Below are 18,848 nucleotides of genomic sequence, written 5' to 3'. Positions count from 1 at the left end.
GTGCCATGAAACAGCTTGAAAGATCAAAGACAATTTTTAATATAACTCCGACTGGATTCGTCTGAAAGAAGAAAGTCATATACACCTAGGATGACTTGAGAGTGAGTAATTTATAGGCTAATTTTAATTTTTGGGTGAACTAACCCTTTAAGTATGATTAAAAGTATTTGAACACGTACTTGGGGTAGTACCCTGGCTGGGTCTGGGGTTGGGCTGGTTTGATGGCAGGTGTCAGCTGTGCAGAGGGTTTGCTGTCAAAGCTTCGGCGGTCGAAGAAAGACAGCTGTTTCCTGTAGTACTCCTCATCCTCATCAGGGTCATTGTTATTTGAGCGAATGATATCTGCTGCTTTAGGCTGGGGCTGCTGTGGCTCTGGAGATCTGACAGAGGAAAGAAGCACTTTAAATGCTTGACATATATAATACTGTTGAGGTAATGATAAACGTGCACTAATATAATCAGAATCTCATATAAAACATTTATGAGGTCATTTCATCTTCAGTATGTCAGTTTGTGTATCACAAGAAAGCATAGCGCATAAAGAGTGGCTAAAGTTAGCCTCATCATGGACGTTTAGAAGCAGACTCTGTATTTGACTATTTCACCACTAGATGGAGATCTATGACTAACTTCATTTCTATGGCTAATGCCACTTCAGTACCATTCAAACTTTTAGGGTCAGTAAGATTTTTTTATGTTTTTGCAAAGAAGTCTCTTATGCTCAACCAAGGCTGAATTTATTTGATTCAAAATTCAGTAAAAACACCAATAATTTTCAATATTACAATGTAAAATAATATTTTAAAATGTTATTTTTTCCTGTAATTGAAAAAATAAAATTTTCAGCAGCCATTACTCAAGTGTCGCATGATCCTTCAGAAATGATTCTAATATGCTGATTTGGTGCTAAAGAAATTATTTCTTATTATTATCAATGTTGAAAACAGTATCAATGTTGAGCTGCTTAATGTTTTTGTGGAAACTGTGTTATAATTTCTTTGATGAATAAAAAGTTTAAAATAACATTTATTTGAAATAGGAATCTTTTGTAACATTACAAATGTATTTACAGTCACTTTTTTTCATAAATAAATAAAAAATCTTACCTCAAACTTTTGAACGGTAGTATATATTGTTTAAAAAAAAAAAACCCGCTTTCTCAATATAGATACAAATAACACTATGCTAATGGCTGCAGATTTGATTTATACTTTATGTGCTAGTTCATTACCTAAAGGTCTTCTCTTGGTCCAGGTTACTTAAAGAACTGGCTTTGGGCACGGAGGCAGCGCCAGGTTTAGGCACCATGTCCACAAGCTAAATGAAGCATACAAGATAAACAAATTAATTATTCAGTCTGTAGGGTGTATATTTGGTTAGTAGAAATACAGTCTATGTCGACTCACCCGAATACCAGAGTCTGCAGACTCTCTTGCTCTGTCCACAGACATGGATCGCTTGTTCTCAAACATTTTAACCCTCGTGAGCACGGACTGGTGCTTCAAGGCTGGGTCATCCTCTGCCTCGGCTGGAGGAGGAGGAAGTGCAGGCTCCACTGGTGGTGAGATGGACTCAGGTTTGGGAGGGGTCGCGGAGGCCTCAGAGTTCTTGTAGCCTCTCTTTGGTGGTTGAGTGTAGGAAGGCCTCTGGGATGGGTCGGTGTACTGTTGTTTGGGGGGTTCAGGGGAGCGGGAGGAAGCTTGAGTACGAGGGAGCGCTTCCTGGTCATATTGTGGGTGCACAGGGGGCAGTTCATTGTGTCGGATCGGTCCGGGGCTGGGTTTGCCATAGCGAGGTCGACTGGCATCATAGCCTGTGTCATGTCGCATCTGAGGGTGACCGTACATGCGGTTCAGACCGTCCTCATAGGGCATATGAGGGTCGTATCCAGCGGTTTGGTCATATGGGGCCCATTGCTCATCGTACGGAGGCACGCTGCTGTCAAAATGTAGGTGAGGGTCAAAGTTTCGAGCCTTTGGTTCCATGTAGCCCCCATCATAGTGGTAGGGCTGGTGGTCATAATCTCTGTATGGCTTGTCTTCCTGGTAGAGGGGCTGCTGGGGGTTGTAGTTGGGCTGCATAGGGTTCTGGCTCACCTGCACTGGCTCGTTGTTACGATAGATATCCTTCTTGTACATCTGTTGGTAAAGCCAAAGAAGGATACTTATAATTGACTTGTACAAAGAATCATATATAAACTCTAAACCACAACAATCAATTGAATTGAATGAAACGGCAGAAACCAGAAGTGATTAATATTCGGATTAAAAGTTGAAGAATGAAGCACATAGTCAGCAGAGAGACCTGCAATAGAGGAAGACTCAGAGTGGGCAGTTATTGAACAGGTCAAAATAGAGGCAGCCATCACACAAATATTTTCAGAGTTTGAGAGATTAAATGATTCATGACACGCCAAGCTGAAAAAACACTGGGGTAAAATCAGACAGAAAAAATTCCACTGAAAAAGAAGTATACAAAAACTATTTGCTTTAAACAATGAAAAAAATATATATTTTGAGAAGTAGCCTTTTAGGAACAATAATAGTCCAGTCAGTTAGACACAGAATCACCACCAGCATTAATCTATGGAATTACTTACAAAAAGTATGTTTTAAAATTTCGTCAATGATAATGAGGAATTAATCAATCATGGCCACAATTGAACTAAAACAAAAGAATGACTTTTAATAAAAAAAATGTTGCCATATAGTCATGGAAACAAATGAACTCGTGGCCACAATATGTTTTTGTTGTTGTTGTATTTTTGAATGTTACAGGGCTCCATAGTTTAATTTCACACTTGTCAATGAAATGTTTTTGTCAACTAAAATTAGATGGCCATTTTAATCAGAGCAAAACTGACAAACTAATGAATATGAAAATTTTAATTTAAAGAACGCTTTTGTCAAAAGACAAAAACTAAAAATAAAAAACTGTTTGAAAATGAGAACTGGTTAAGTCGTATGCTGTAAACAACAAGGCTACCTTTCAAAGTCATAACAGGAGGGGGAAAAGATTCAAAGTTTTAAATACAGATCAAATTAATTTCTAAATCAGTTTATAACATTCATTGCACCACAAGTATACACTAGCTCTACTTCAACAAGCAAAAAAAAAAACAGAAAATCAAATCCATGCAAGAGTAGGCAAGCAACAGTGGGGACCTGGGCTTGCCTGAAGGTACGTGAACTATGATCTGATGCAGCAGGCCTCTGTCGTACCCACTGTTGTTTATGAACACACACACACACACACACACACACACACATTCACAGAAGGAGAACGGACGCTCTCTTAGATAGGCACACAGCGCACATGCAAGAGCTAGAGGAAAGCACTGCAGCACACAGGCAGGCCAGACGGCGATAAGAGAGGGCACCGGGCTCGGGCGTTAAGTGGGCCGGTTTCAGTCCAGAGCAGGGTGGCTAGCGAGGTACCTTAGACTCTGACCCGGGTTGTCCGGATTGGTTGGGGTCGAGAGACGGGGGTTGAGCTAGCTCAGGGGAAGGTGGGAAGAGAGAGCCAGCCTCTGGGCTGAAATCCCCCTGAGTGAGGGTGACCGGGAGATCCTTGGCACTCAGGGCCCCTACATTTACAAGAACAGCAGGGGGCGCTGTCTCTGCCAGCGGCTCAGGCTGCGTGGGGAGAGCAGCCTCTGCTTTCTGTGAAGGTGTTCAAAAATGTTTAATACATGTGGTCAAACCTCACCACTGCACTTCAGCTGAGCTTCATGATTCTCTTCTGTCTCACCTGACACCAGTACTGTTTCTATTAAGGGAATGTTCCAGGTTCAATTGATGTTAAGCTCTATCGACAGTTTTTGGGAAATAATGCCAACGGAAAATAAACATGTACAGTAGTGCAAATTACATTTTTTTTTGGAAGATTTTATTCTGTATTATGATGTACATCAGAGTGAAACAGATTATCAATAAGAAAAAATGTAGTCAGTTGTAAGAAAGGGGTGGGGTTTAAGCGGACTAAATGATTGAAATGATTGTCACAGGAGAGAAGTCTATCGTTTCACCAGAAGATAATGTAATTTTCCATTTAATTTAATACACCTTCTTCAGTAACCTATATATATATATATATATAGGTTAATATTAAAATTATATTATATTAAAAAATATTATTTGATCTGATAAAGTTAAGTTAAATACATTGGTTATTGATATATATATTTTTATTTAATCAGTTTTTATATGTTATATGGCTAATATTCGTTATTGGCTGTTATTAAATATTTAATTGTTCCCCCATTTTTACATTTAGATGACTTTTCTGTTACCTAATGCCAGTCTATCTAAAAACACTACTCATTTACTAACACTGTTAAATGTAACCTTTATCAAATCTTAAAGTATACATTTTTCATACTGTATATTATGTTGTGATGCCAAAATTCACTTGTAGCATTTACAACGATTGTTTTAATTTTGGATGTTTTAAATTTAGACAAACTGTACGAATTGTAATGTCCATTTAACAGTTACCTACAATAACAATTTTGATCTCAATATTTCAGCCAAAATTGCAATCAGTGCATCTCTAGTGGCTATACTTTTAAAACATTTTGAGTCTTTCCATTGTTAGTGCCTTAACTGCAATATTATGCCACAAATGCTGTTCACTGAGCTTAACTTGTATTGAACCAGGAACTTCCCTCTAACATACAGAATAGGGTGACTCTGGGAACCATGTCATATAATAATTTACAACAATAAATTACATATAATAATTTTCTGTTTATACGTTAAGTCTGATGTCAGTTTAATTCTCCAGTACAACACAACGTTTTGGCTCTCTTGTAATACAAGATCTAAGACACTCTGGATATCATAGTGGCCACTGGGCCCATTTATATAAGTACATTCACAGTAATATATTTAACACTGTAAATCCATCATGCACATAATACTTTCTGGTAATGACATAATTTTGCATGAGAAGTAAGGGGACAGCTAGACCACAAGGATGGGGAAATCGTTTCACATACTTTGATACAATGTCCTCACTTCCATCTCCATTGTGATCATACTGAGATAAGAGTCACAGCATCTATGTGAAGTATAACAGCCAAGCCATATTTGTCACACACACATACACACACACACACACACACACACACACACACACACAGAGACTTCCACACAACTACATGCTCACAAATACATATAATAAATACGTGGCAACAATTATTCATTAGTCATTGTCACTTCTCTAGTACTGCAATGATAGGGTTTTTAAAGCACTCCTCCTTCAATAGCGCCGCTAGAACACTTTTCTCACGCACACCATGGCCTCCAGACAACAGGGAAGGTGAACGGCTCGCAGAAACGCTACCTGCTGAGGTGCAGGGGCCTTGAACCCTGCGGGGTCGATGCGGTTCAGGGGTTCAGGCTGGTACACTCTGTATCCAGGAGGTTCCTGGATGACGGGCGGGTCCTCCTGAACGGGCTCTGAGGAGCGAGCAGGGTCTCGTCTAGTTCCTGGTCAGTGTAGGCTCCGCCCTCTGTGTCAGTGTCCTCGTAGTCTGAGGTGTGACGGCTGTCTGTGCTGTACATACTGTACTCGCTACCAGGGGCAGATACATAGGACAGACGGTCATCGTGAAGGTCCAAATCATCGTCAGGTGCGCCATCCGCCTGCAGAGATCGAGAGCACAAGATCCAAAGAATTCAATGAGAGAGAGAGGGAGGAAGAGGAGGGAACATGTAGAGAGAGATGAGATGGTAAAAAGTTAGTGGAAGGTGAAAGAGAGAAATGACATGTAGATGAAATGTGTAACATTGTAGAATCTCACAAAATTCTATTTTACATGAAAATAAAGCCTACATTTGAGATTTTTCTGTATTTTAACATTATATTCAGAATAACTATCCAAATTTGACATCAAATGTTTTTACCATAATAATCAATAAGTAACAATGTTCTACTGTCACTATTTCTATTATTTTCATTCACAATTCTTTAATGATACCATTGTCATTTCTAACAGTATTAGTAAAACAATAATGCCATAAATTTAAGAAATTGAAATCAGCATAAATGAAAGGCAGTACTCCAAAAACCATAATGATTCATAAGTACAATTTAAATCACATCCTTTTTTTCATTACTATAATAATAATGTGAGACAGTGTAAATATAGTATTATTTATATACCATTATAATACTTATTTATATATTTTTTTTATTTAAATTTTTATATTTCATTTAAATTTTACATTTTCTAAATTTCTATTTAGCTTTTCAGTTCGTTTCAATTATTTTATTACTTTTCACATTTTTCTAGTAATTTATATATTTTTTTATTTTTTCATCAATATTATTATTTCAGCATTAATTCAATTAATGAAAACAATTTTCAATAGTTTTATTTAACAGTAACAACACTGACATGAGAATGATAATCTCTCTCTCTTTTTTTTTTGCTTTAAACTACTAAGAATATGAGAAGTTTTCTCACTATGATATTAAGAATTGAGGGGGTGTACTTCACTGTCATAAAAATTATTTCACAAAGCAAAAACCTTAAAAAATGACTTAATTTCTTATTTTTTAAAATCTTTTTTGAATTCTTTTTTTGATTTTAGAATCAAATATGACAGTTCTTGGTACATATTTCATTAGTTTGACCCCATTATGGTGAAACGTTGCAAAAAAACAAAAAACCTATCCACTGAAAGGAAGAACAGATGTTGATCAATGCATGGGTGGATGCATGGGAAACAAACTATGCTCTGTAAAAAAAAAACATGGAACCAAGAATCCAGACAACCATGAATGAACCCTGTCCCTGAAACCTCAAGCACCTGTTGTGGAATTGTATCACTGTGGAAAAGTTTGATGAAACTCACCTTGCCCTCTGAGACCCACACCAGCTGGCTCTGTTGCTGCTGAATGATCTCCTTCAACGCTCCATACCAGCCATCATTCATGCTGTTCATGTTAATGGTGGCTAAAGGATAGTGACAGGAAGGAAGACATCAAATCACTCAAAAGAGAATCCAGCTGAGTCAGGGGGACATTCATTTAGCAACCTCACCGCACCTCAATGTCCGCTGCACACAGCATGCAGTATCACAAGTTTATGCGCTCATTAATTCATCGAAAGGTGGATCACCATTGGATTCTTTCACTGAGTGATCTTTTTGCCCTGTTACATTTACATTTATGAGAGGTCATTATTCAAAGCGATTAACAAATGAGGAATGCTATAACACAACAGTCTTTATAGAGCTCAGCCTGATACAGTGTGCTTGTCTCAATACTTCCATAAAAGTTATGACCAAAACTTGAGATAGCAGCCAGGCTGCTGAGTGTGACCCATCATGAAATTTAATGTGATGTACAGTTTTATGAATAATTATTCCAAGTTATTTACTGTGAACTACATTTTTCAATTCACATTAATCTCTTGTTAGTTTTGACTGCTTTTATTGTCCTCATTTGTAAGTCGCTTTGGATAAAAGCGTCTGCTAAATGACTAAATAAATAAAATAAATAAAAAAGAGGTCACAGTGAGTGTGTGTGTGTGTGTGTGTGTGTTCGCGCGCGCACGTGTGACGTGGAGTAGTATGATGTGTTTTGATTCATTTTAGCAAACCGTTTCATTTGGAAATTTGGATTAATTTAACTGACACAAGACATTTCAAAAGAGTTCCCTCTTCAATTAAAAGAATTCCCCCCCAAAACGTGTTTGTAAAATTTTAGGTGTTTTTAGTAAAAAAAATAACCAGTTTAGGTATAATAAGTAATTTAAGTATATATCACTGTTGATTAAGATATACAAATAATTTTAATTACAGGGTAAATACAGGAATACCGAGCTCATTGACAAATATCTTTTATCGTAGGATGTGCTCCCTTTACACAGAGCGCGCGCGATCGCGAAATCGAAAGAGACGACTGGGAGCGCTCATTCAAAGGGGATTTAAATACCCCACATATTGATAGCGGCAGTCTGCGTGAAAATTATATACAATATTAGAATGTTTGTGGGAGCGGACACAAAAACCGCGGGAGCGGATGGGAGCGGGCGGTAATGGTCAGAAATTCAGCGAGAGCGGGATCAACAAGCCCTGCGCTATCACGCAGCAGCGCAGTCAGTCAGTGAGTGCCGTAACAGATGACGTCAAATCTTGCGGGATTCCATAAATAAAATACACAAAACCCCACTATTCGACAAATATACATAATTAAAAGATGATACAAAATGTAATACCTTGGAAAATGGCATTTAAGACTTTAATAATTTTTAAGGGCCTTAATTTTCTCTAAATTGATTTATCAACTTGTAATACTTTTTAAGACCCCGCGGACACCCTAAATGAGCAATTAGTATATATTCGGATGCTACTTTTTGTGTGTGTGCATATGTGTGTTATGTTCTATTTTTACAAAGTGCTTTACAAAGTGCTTTTGTTCAACAGAATCATTTAAAAAATCTGGCTCAAAAGAATGATTCATTCATGAATTGGACATCACTACTGTGTGTGTACATGCAGAAATGTTGCAAGATGTGGTAAATGTTGCTGTGTTTTTATAAACCACCTCATTCAGCATGTCTGGGTCTGTAGTTACTATATTAATACCATCATGCGTTGGGGACAAGGGTCTACTTTTACATGCGAGCCAATCTTCACGGTCTCTCTTAGTCTTTTCAATTAATTTTTTTTTTACAATAAAGAAAACACAAGCTTAAAACATCTGTGTTTACCTGTGAATAGGTGGTGGTTGTTCTTTCTCAGTTTGAGTGCACGCTCATGGAGTTTCCTGGCGCTCTTCTTGGACCCAGGACACAGTCTGGTCCTCATGTTCTTCACGCCCTGCTTACTGTCAGGATTCAGAAACACCACTATGGGATACCACTGAGCATAGTTCAGCCGATCCACTGCGTTAGGAGTAATGTCCAACACTGCATGCTTGTCCTGCACAACACATACAAAGACACCTCTTCTTGATTTCATGGACTCTCAAGTGTACGTCTATTTAACATGTTGTACCATACTCCACCAGCAGGAGGCAGTAGTGCTATTCAGAGAGAGTGTGTTCATGCATTGCATAATGTGCCTTAAACAACTTTGTATGTGTGAGTGAGATCTCACCCGGTCGATTATCTGTTTGATAGTGTGAAGGCGTATGATCCCTGAGCTGCGCTGGTCAGTGCCGGCATCTCTGGGTTCACTCTCTACACAAAAGAAAACACAATATACTCCACATATACTTTCTGTGCTCCCTATCATGCAGTACCTCAGCATCTTCACCCCTCAAAAGCATACAGTGAGGAGACAATTCAACATGGATGTGCACATGCGCCCGCATACACAATATGAGCACCTGCAGACTGTTCACATGTTCCATACGTGTAACATCAATGTGGTGCGATGCATTTTGATTACAGATATCCAAATATGAGTATTCATTATATCAAGTGGAGGAGCATCTGTACACCACAGTGACTAAGAGGATGTCTGGAATATCTGAAGAACATTTAACATTAAAGAGTGCAACCAGAATGTCATTACAGGGTAAAGCTAGTGTGCTTTGACCTTTAGGAGCCATTGTTGGCCCCTGACATCAATACATTATTGGGATAGTTCACCCAAGAATGAATATTCTATCATTTGTTTTTCCTCATGTTGTTCCAATCCAAACAGAAAAGAAGATATTCCATACAATGAAAGCCAATGGGGTCCAGTGGTGAGTAAATGATGACACAATTTTTATTTTTGGGTGAACTATCCCTTTAAGACAGCAAACCTGCATCTGTATCCTTTACTATATCATGACTGTAAAATAGCAGCAACTACAGGAAATCTTTTCAGCAAAAAAGAAACACAAAAAAGCCCAAAGAATCACAAAATAACACAGGAAGCAGGTGCTTGGGATGGGGGAAATCAATGAGCAATGTGCCTTCATCTCCTCTCAAGCATGTCTGAAGGGGGGGGGTTGGAGCTGTCGATAGCATGAATACATCTTGGATTTTTTTCATCATTAACATTCCAAGCGGTCTCGATTTGGTGTAACTAAAATAAGGGATGCCATAATAATGCACAGCCTCTAGTAACTCTGGTTACTGATGGAGTGAGCTGATGTGACTACTGTATGCAACGTACTTTCCCTTCCATCTGGGTGCTGTGTCTCTGAAAAGCAAATACATTCATACAGGAACAATGTTATGTAAATAAAGCCAGTGGCCACTCATTGAATCAGATTACACACTGAATTTTAAAAGCACTATGGAAATTGGAGAGCAGGGTAGCTGTGACTGCTCAAGTATGCTGCACAGGTAGGTGGATTAGAAAATTGAAGCACTGTGTCTTATCAAGGGATGTGTGTTAATTAACAAATGGACACTCACTTGCAAGCTCAAACAGGTCAGGCACCTCTCTCGCCAGCTTGTCTCGTGCCACGTCTGCGATTGGCCCAAAGATCACAACAGGTCTCAGGAACCCAGCTACAATGAGAAAAAGACAGATCTGTTTTAGTTTAAACAGAACATAGAATTTTATCTATTCTCAGATTAATGAATGACCGATATTAAAATTCGATGCTATAATGTTTAAATAAACTAAAAATAAAACTAATTTAAATTGTAATTTTTTTTTTTATTTAAAAATAATTGACATCAGAAATGGATATTCATTTTAAAATTGGTTTAAAAGATGTTTTTAAATGGGGGAAATGAGCATACATTTACAATATCCGTTGATGTGCAACCAATATTGTAACCAAAAAAATTTAAAATGGTAATAAATTAAATTCTCTATTACCGGCTCATAACAGATATATTGTGTATCCTTATCTAAGATACATACATACCTTCTCTAAGAACCACCCTCTCATACGCAGGGAACTTGGTCTGAACAGTCTGAGCTGACAGATCTTCTCTGCTTTTCCGCAGGTTCCTCTTTGAACTGCGCAGACCTCTGAACCTCCAGAAGTCAGCTCGGTCACCTCCTGCAGTTTTGGGGAGTGTGTACTGTACGCTTGATAACTGCTCCGCCCTGATGAGAAGAAACAAGATCAGCTTCAGTTAAAAGTATATTGAATTTTGATTCTCTCTAAGATCTAAGAACTTGTATATAGATAGTCATGCATGATCTACTAATCGGTAAACTCTATATGCTGTTTACTGAGTGGTTACCTGTTCTTGTTGGGAATGATGCCTCTTTCCACTTCCTGGTGGTTCTTCCCAATGCGGATGGCCAACCAGGAGCCCAGTTTGCCATTGTAGAGGGTGTCCACCACTCTGAACACCTCTCCCTTATTAAAGCTCAGCCCGTAAGGAGACTCTTTCTCATACTCAAAGTGTGTTCTGATGTAGAAGGAGTCGCCCACATCAGACTCCACTATCCGCCGATACACTAGAGGACAGGACATAAACTAGATGCTCAACAGGAAGTGATGAGGAACAGCTTTATAATAACACTAAACATCTTTCTTAGAATGATTAAATTTTATTTAAAGGGATAGTTCACCCAAAAATGAAAATTCTGTCATTAATATCTCACCCTCATGTCGTTTCAAACCCATAAGACCTTCGTTCATCTTGGAACACAAATTAAGATATTTATGGAATCTAAGAGCTGTCTGACCCTGCATAGACAGCAATACAACTGATAACAGAAATGTTTCCTCTCTACAACCAGTAGCGTATCTCCTCCACTGCTGATAACATCACGCCCATAATTCAGTCTCACCTGTCATATCTTCAGGGCTATTTTAAACAGTATTTCCCTGATTTGAACAACAACCACCTGGACTTTGTTAGGAACCCATTTGCACCAGGGGTTGGCACTCATCTGAATCTAGCAGCCCAGGAGCAACTGACTGACTTGACAAATGACGGAGGGATGAAAACAAGGTTCCCATGACTTCCTCTATCAGAGTTTTGGATGTCTGTGAGAGAGGACTACCCTGTGTTGTCAGAGAAGGCAATGAAATGTTGTTTACCTTTAAACTTATTTGTGTGAAGCTGGATTTTCAGCACTGAAAGTACTTCAGTCTAAGCACAGAGCCCATCTGGAGGTTGAAAGTGACACGCGCCTGGCTCTCACTAAAATGAAACCACGCTATGACAAACTATGTAGAAGCCACCAAGCTCATCCATCCCATTAGGAGTTTTTGAATCAGTAAATGATTCAAATTGGTTTGATTGTGTTTGTAATGCAAATGCTGTCCTTCAGGTTTAACTTGTCACACTGTAATACTGTGAAAGAAGGTACCCTGTTCAGTTAATGAAAATATTTAGCAATTTTCCAGAAATACAAAAAAAATAAAAAAAATACAGAATCTACAAATGTTGTCTTTCGGGTTTAACTTTTCATTTACCAGTGTCTTAATTAGAAAGGGTACCCAGTTCAATGTAAATATTTTGCAGTTTCCCAGAAAAACAAAACAACAACAAAAACAAAAACTAGAAACTACAAATGTTGTCTTTCAGGTTTAGCTTTTCATCTACCAGTGCCTTATTTAGAAAAGGTACCCTGTTCAGTTAATGTAAATATTTAGCCATTTTTTGTTTTGTTTCAGAAATACAAAAAGCTACAGGAAACTGTTAATTGTGAGAATAATTTTTGGCTGTAGTGAGTTGCCAAATAATAAAAGAAATTGTTATTAAAACAATAGCATTTCACATGGCTGTTTATTGACATATGAATTGCAATATGTCTTTACATTATACAGAATTTTAGTTTACATGCTTATACTTAAAATACATAGTTGCCTTTATATTTTAGAGACAATGGGGTCCCCTGCAAGGAATCATCATATTTGGGGGTCCCTGGGATTAAAAAGTTTGAAAACCCCTGGTCTATGGGAGGGTCAGACTCAGAGAGCTGTCAGATTCCATCAAAATATCTTAATTTGTGTTCCGAAGATGAACGAAGGTCTTATGGGTTTGAAACGACATGAGGGTGAGTTATTAATGACAGAATTTTCATTTTTGGGTGAACTAACCCTTTAACTAAACACCAGGACAAGTTATATAAGAAAGGGATAACACAGTGAGGTGGTGATTATTAAAAATAAAGCCAGGGGATCGTGCTCCCAACGTGAAGCAGAAGGGTCTTATATCACCCTTAATAACCGGCGCACTGCACATTATCCCACTTAGTACAAAAGTACTTACCAAATAAACAAAGAAATGGGCATAAAGTGTTGATTCAAATTGATTTTTGATTTTATTACAGAGTGATATGAGATACATGATACTAGTGCAGCTTCGTGATAAACCAATGCTCATTTGACCAAAGGAAGCTGCAACTGACCAATAAGAGTTAAATATTCTAGACCAGTGGTTCTTGACCGGGCCCACTAAGGGGCCTCAGCAAACTTCCAGGAGGCCTAATAAGGCATCATAAGTACCAGAGATACACATCAGATTAGACAGGAGGGCTTTCAAATATTGTCTTGGATAAGGGGGTTGGGGATCTTGGAGTCAAAAGGAACCATGTAATAAGTGAACATAATTGATATATGAAAGGCACATGCATCTGCTCACCATCTTTCTTCCTCTGAGCCAGGATGGTGACCTCTTCACCTCTGGGCAGATCGAGCAGGAACAGCACTGCTTCCTCACGAATGATGTTTGCAAAGTCAACATTGTTAACCTATGAACAGGTGGGAGTGCAAGAAGAAAACAGGCTTCAGATCTCTGCGGTGCTGTACCCTAACAATACACTGTTTATTGACAGTGGAAAGAGAAATAAAGAGAAGCAGAGACAGAGAAAAAAGAGAAAATCCACTTTTTCTGTTTCTACTTTATCTTAAAGTCACAATCTCAGGAGAAAAAAAAAACAATAAAAAGAGTCAAGGTGAACGAGAAGTCACCCCTGACTAAATGGAAAGGGAAAAACAATGAGCTGGGAGTCTCGCTGTGGGGCAGGGTCTGGAATCTAAGGAGTGTGTGTTTGTGCAGCAGGGACAGGAAATTTCATACACGAGTGTGTACACACACTGTGACGACCTGCTCTGGGTCTAGTGTGGGAGTGACACAAAACTATCCATGTTTCATTAAAATGTGCTCAGTAGTAAACAAGCCTAAATGAGCCTGACTTAGAGTCTCTGTATTACACACAGCAACTGACAATAGCATAAGACCACTTGAGGCCTGAGTTAAACAATGAGCGCCATTGTGCGGCCGAAGGCTAAACAAAGGAAAGCTGTAAACAGAGGAGAGACAGGCACTGAGTCAGAGCAGGAGTATGTCATGATTATTTTTTGCCCACAGCCACAGGGGTCACATAGTGTCTTCATATTTTTTCTGAGAAAAAGTGGGATGTTATAGTGTTACAGCACAGAGATTAGTCAACAGCAGATGTTCAGTAGCAAAACAATCAAACACATGAATTGTTAAGATTGATTTTATACAATTAAGCATGCTACTGTATCTGATACACATGTGATGTTTTCACACAATGAATGTCAATGGTTACAATGTGTAGATTTAAAGGCAACAAATAGAACTGAAAAAATTACAGTTTGGCTCCAAACAGTCTGACATCTGTAACAATGCTATAAAAAATTATTTAAATAATTTAATGTTCACAAAAAATTTATTTACTTTTATGAAATTTTGTAATTTGTAACAAAATTATACAGATTTCACCTGTAACTAAACAAACACTAGGAGGACAGGATGTTTATCATTAAATTGATGCTAGATCCATATTGCAAGACCTCACTTTTAAGTCTTAAAAGATGTTACTTGTATCTAGTAGTAAATAGCCGTGTTTCCACTGTGGGGCCAAAAGCGAGTGTGCTAGTGCATGCCAGGGCCACTCGCGTTCCACTATCACTTCCAGGGCTTGATCGTGCCTCGTCGGTACTTCCTCTGGGCCAACGACGAGGGTTTTTTGGCCCACCGAATACCTTGGCCCTAAGCTGTTCAGCTCGGGTTTGAGGAGTGGTCATGAACAAAGGCAGAGTTTCACAGAGTCTGAAGGGCCATGGATCATTTCATATAGTTAACCGCTATAACACCAGCATTAAAGACTTTTAAAATAATTTTATCTCAAAACTCACTTTCAGACAGCAGCGAGTGTTTGAAATAACTTCTTTTTGAGATTCGATGTGGATTATGATCACCATACAAGGCAGAAATATTTGTATGCGATGCAGAAGACTATGCACTTTAGCCATTACCATAGTAAACATGGTAAATACGACTACTTGGAAGAAATCAGACAAATCATATAGGCTATCACAATTGTTTTTTTTTGTTACATATTTTTCTGTCAGTAAGTCTCGTCTCTTTATACCAGACTGTCTGATGTTCATATTTAGTTCATATTTAGCCAACTGTTTTGTGAAATAAGGGTAAATATCACTTTATTTCTGTGTGACTAATTTTGATATATTTTGATCAATGTATCACTTATTATTGTAAAACTAGTAAAACATTGATGCTTTGTTTTTAAATCTTCAAGTAAACAACAAAAAATGCAAACAAACAGCCGCTTTTATCATGTTCGTTTAGTGATCTCGCTAGTCCCAGTGATTTATTTCCGATTAGTTTTCTGATAAACCTTCTCTTTGTCTGTGAAATTATTGTTCCAGAGAGGCGTGTAAAGGGTTGGTTTTAGTGAAGCACTGCCGGAGCTTCTGTCCCAACGGTGGAAACGCAGTGTGATTTTTGCCTCGGTGCTATTAGTCCCTCCCGGCCCATTGAAAGCACTGGCCCGCACTGGCCCAACAGTGGAAAAGCGGCTAATGTAAAAGATGGTCCTCACCCTGAGTATCTGGTCTCCCTCCTCCAGGCCTTCCTTAGCAGCAGGACTGTCTTCCAGCACACCAGCCACAAAGATCCCCACATCATTTCCTCCCGCCAGCCTCAATCCTACGCTTTCTCCTTTCTTAAACTTCACCAGCTTCATACTAGGCCTGGTAACAGAGAATAAAACTGGCTCAGTTTTTAATCTGCACAATATACAGAAAGTTTACTTTGCTAATAAATTCAAAATCGTTAGAAAAGGCACTTGGGAGCATGATGCCAGTACAGAATATACAACGACACTGACCGGAGGATGCTGTCATCATGGGTGACACTGGGCACAGGGGCGTCAGAAGGGCTGACTGGCAGATCAACATCAGGTTGCCCAGGTTGTGCATACACAGGTTTCGGCTCTAAACAAACATTGCTGTTAGACTCTGACCATGATGTACAGTATGTCAATAAACATATTTCTTTTAACAGGTGATTAATCAGCCCAAAAAGAACACGAAGAACCAGAGCAAAACTAGGTCAGATTAAGGCATTCCAGAACAAAGCAGCACACTACAGAGAGAAAACTAGAGGAGAGGTCTGACTTTGATCAGTGTAAAGGTGGGAGTAGGAGTAGGAGCAATGAGCGATTTCTCCAAGGAGGCGAGGGAGATTGTGCATGTTAAAAAAATTGAATAAAAAAATGATAATTTAAGAAAATTAAAAACTAAATTTCGCTTAAACACTATTTGATATACACACAAAAAGTATGTAAACCACAATTTTTTTGCCCCACTGTAAAATATAGTTGAAAAGTCACATTAAAGGGGTCATGAACTGAGAAATCAAAATTCCCTTGATCTTTTGACATATAAGAGGTCATTGTACTATAAAGACATCCTGCAAGTTTCAGAACTCAAAACTTTCTTGTTAGTCTAAAAACAGCTTATATTGAAGCCAATCTGCCAAAACGCCAGGTTGTGGATTGTGCCACTTTATGACGTAAGAGAGCGGGTAAACCCTGCCTCCGCAGAAGAAGATCAACGCCTGCTTCTACATCACTGCCTGTTTAGTCCCGCCCACCGATTCACTCCTGGAGTAGGTAAATAACGAGAGAGGCAAACAAGTCTATGCAGAAACCAAATGATAAAGATGGCTCTGGAGAAAACAAGACGCTGTGCAGTGCCAATTTGTGGAAAAACACAGTCTTTGCATTGCCTTCCTTCTGATCCCAACATTAGGAAAGAGTGAATGAAGTTTATTTTTAATGAAGATCCAAACTGTGTCAGTAATAATTTGGTCCTTTGTTCACTTCATTTTACTGCGGATTTGTTTACAAACAAAGCACAATTCGACGCAGGATTTCCAGAAAGACTGAAACTAAGAGACGATGCTGTGACGAATATATTGGATCCGACAGTAATGTCAGACCACACAAGTGTGAGTAACTGTTTTTATTACATGGTCACTATTGCTTTGTCTGTTATTAAGGATCGTTTGATATGTACGGAGTATTTATGAGTTTTTAACCTAAATCACAACAGCGTCCATCTATGAAGGATGTAGGCTGTCAAACACACACAACTGTTAGCCAATCATAGTAGTGGGCGTTTACTTCTACAATCCGTCTACAATTCACCACGGCCTATTCAAATGGAGCGTTCAGATGAGGGGAGACAAAACAGGACAAAAGATAGCCTATTACTTCTAAATTATGATGTTTTTTTCATGTAAAAATCTTGATAACATTATAAGTGGACCTCAGAAAACAGTACAAAATAATAATAATAAAAAAATTGTAGTATTGGTTGCTTGATCATTGCGTTAGGTCAATTATTTTTCATGTGCCAATTTAGTAAACATCATATGGAAATGGAACTGGAATTTAAAAAAAAATAAATAACAAGGTGACTTTGCCTCATCATTTAAAAAGTCCACCAAACGCCACTGGACTTTAGAGATAAGCCAGTAGGAGAGCAGAAGGAAAGACAGAAGACAGCTGGAAGTCTGGAGGTGAAAGTCCCAACCTGGCAGTGGAGGGATCTGTTTGTCCCCGGGCTGTTCTGTGGGCAGAACCAGAAGTGCATCCTCCGCCATCTTAACTGGAGTGGTTACAGTCGCTGGTTTGGAGATGCGATCCTCCTCACGACTCCTGTGGCTAGAGACACACACAGCTCACAGATACAAACCGAGCCTGGTTTTATCTCTGCTTGTAATATAAGTAGTTGACAAATAACATGGACATTAACTTTATTTTATAAAATCAAGATTTTAGGTTACACAGTATAAGGTAGATTATATTGTTAGTGTGTATTAAATGACCACTGTTTAAATGTAATCACCTTGCTACATGCATAAACAACTAAAAGAACAATATGCAGATGCTTTTGACTGAAAAAGACTATCAAATGCATCAATATTATGAGAGGTGCCTTCATAGGCAGACACCATGATGCAAGCAAAACTTCCTGTTGGGCAAGTTACTAAAGAACTCAAAAAAACATTGGTGGCATTTCACAAACTGTAGATAAGATTTTGGTCAGCATGTACGGAAGTTTCTGAGAACATATCAGACATTATATTTTTTTAACTTGATTATGAGAGCATCCTGAAGGAAGAGCATGTGAAAAATGCTGAATGGAAACAAAACAGAAGGATCATGAACACAACAATGCTTGAAAACAGCAGAGATTAAAGGGTTAGTTCACCCAAAAATGAAAATTAGCCCATAAATTACTCGCCCTCAAGTCATCCTAGGTGTATATGACTTTCTTCTTTCAGACGAATCCAGTCGGAGTTATATAAAAAATTGTCTTTGATCTTTCAAGCTGTTTCATGGCACTCAGCGGGTGCTGCATGCATCAGTCCAAAAGAAGTTAAATAAAAAGCGCACATCCATAAAAAAAAGTGTGTTCCTTTGCTAAAGTAAGGAAACGTTGCTTCCTTTGCTCCTGTTAACAAACGTTGGTTTTCACGAGACTCAACGGCGCATGCGCAACGCTGAATTCATACGACATCCGCCCGGAACTGCTGCCGTGTGCAAGCTACATTAAAGAGATTATTACGTTTTGAATATGGATATTTTTCTTACAAAAACGCATCGATTCGCTACAGGAGGCCTTTGTTCACCCCC

The 18,848-nt window shown here is 38.6% G+C and overlaps 1 protein-coding gene across 1 annotated transcript in view; it reads right to left on the bottom strand.

Annotated features, from left to right (window-relative positions):
- The window catches only part of LOC107700442 (tight junction protein ZO-1), a 119,222-nt gene that overhangs the window by 8,000 nt on the left and 92,374 nt on the right, over window positions 1-18,848 (bottom strand). Inside the window, 17 exon segments of the mRNA XM_074187057.1 lie at window positions 180-380; window positions 1,232-1,317; window positions 1,407-2,138; window positions 3,438-3,662; window positions 5,347-5,474; window positions 5,477-5,648; window positions 6,864-6,964; window positions 8,726-8,936; window positions 9,114-9,196; window positions 10,125-10,151; window positions 10,370-10,465; window positions 10,831-11,015; window positions 11,156-11,375; window positions 13,514-13,622; window positions 15,744-15,894; window positions 16,032-16,137; window positions 17,743-17,873. Of these exon segments, the coding sequence (XP_074043158.1) occupies window positions 180-380; window positions 1,232-1,317; window positions 1,407-2,138; window positions 3,438-3,662; window positions 5,347-5,474; window positions 5,477-5,648; window positions 6,864-6,964; window positions 8,726-8,936; window positions 9,114-9,196; window positions 10,125-10,151; window positions 10,370-10,465; window positions 10,831-11,015; window positions 11,156-11,375; window positions 13,514-13,622; window positions 15,744-15,894; window positions 16,032-16,137; window positions 17,743-17,873 (2,964 nt within the window).

This window comes from Sinocyclocheilus anshuiensis, unplaced genomic scaffold (genome assembly GCF_001515605.1).
Source record: "Sinocyclocheilus anshuiensis isolate Anshui unplaced genomic scaffold, SAMN03320099.WGS_v1.1 scaffold154, whole genome shotgun sequence".
NCBI lineage: Eukaryota > Metazoa > Chordata > Actinopteri > Cypriniformes > Cyprinidae > Sinocyclocheilus > Sinocyclocheilus anshuiensis.
Note: the sequence above shows the minus strand (reverse complement) of the source record. Positions and strands in the feature narration are given on the sequence as shown.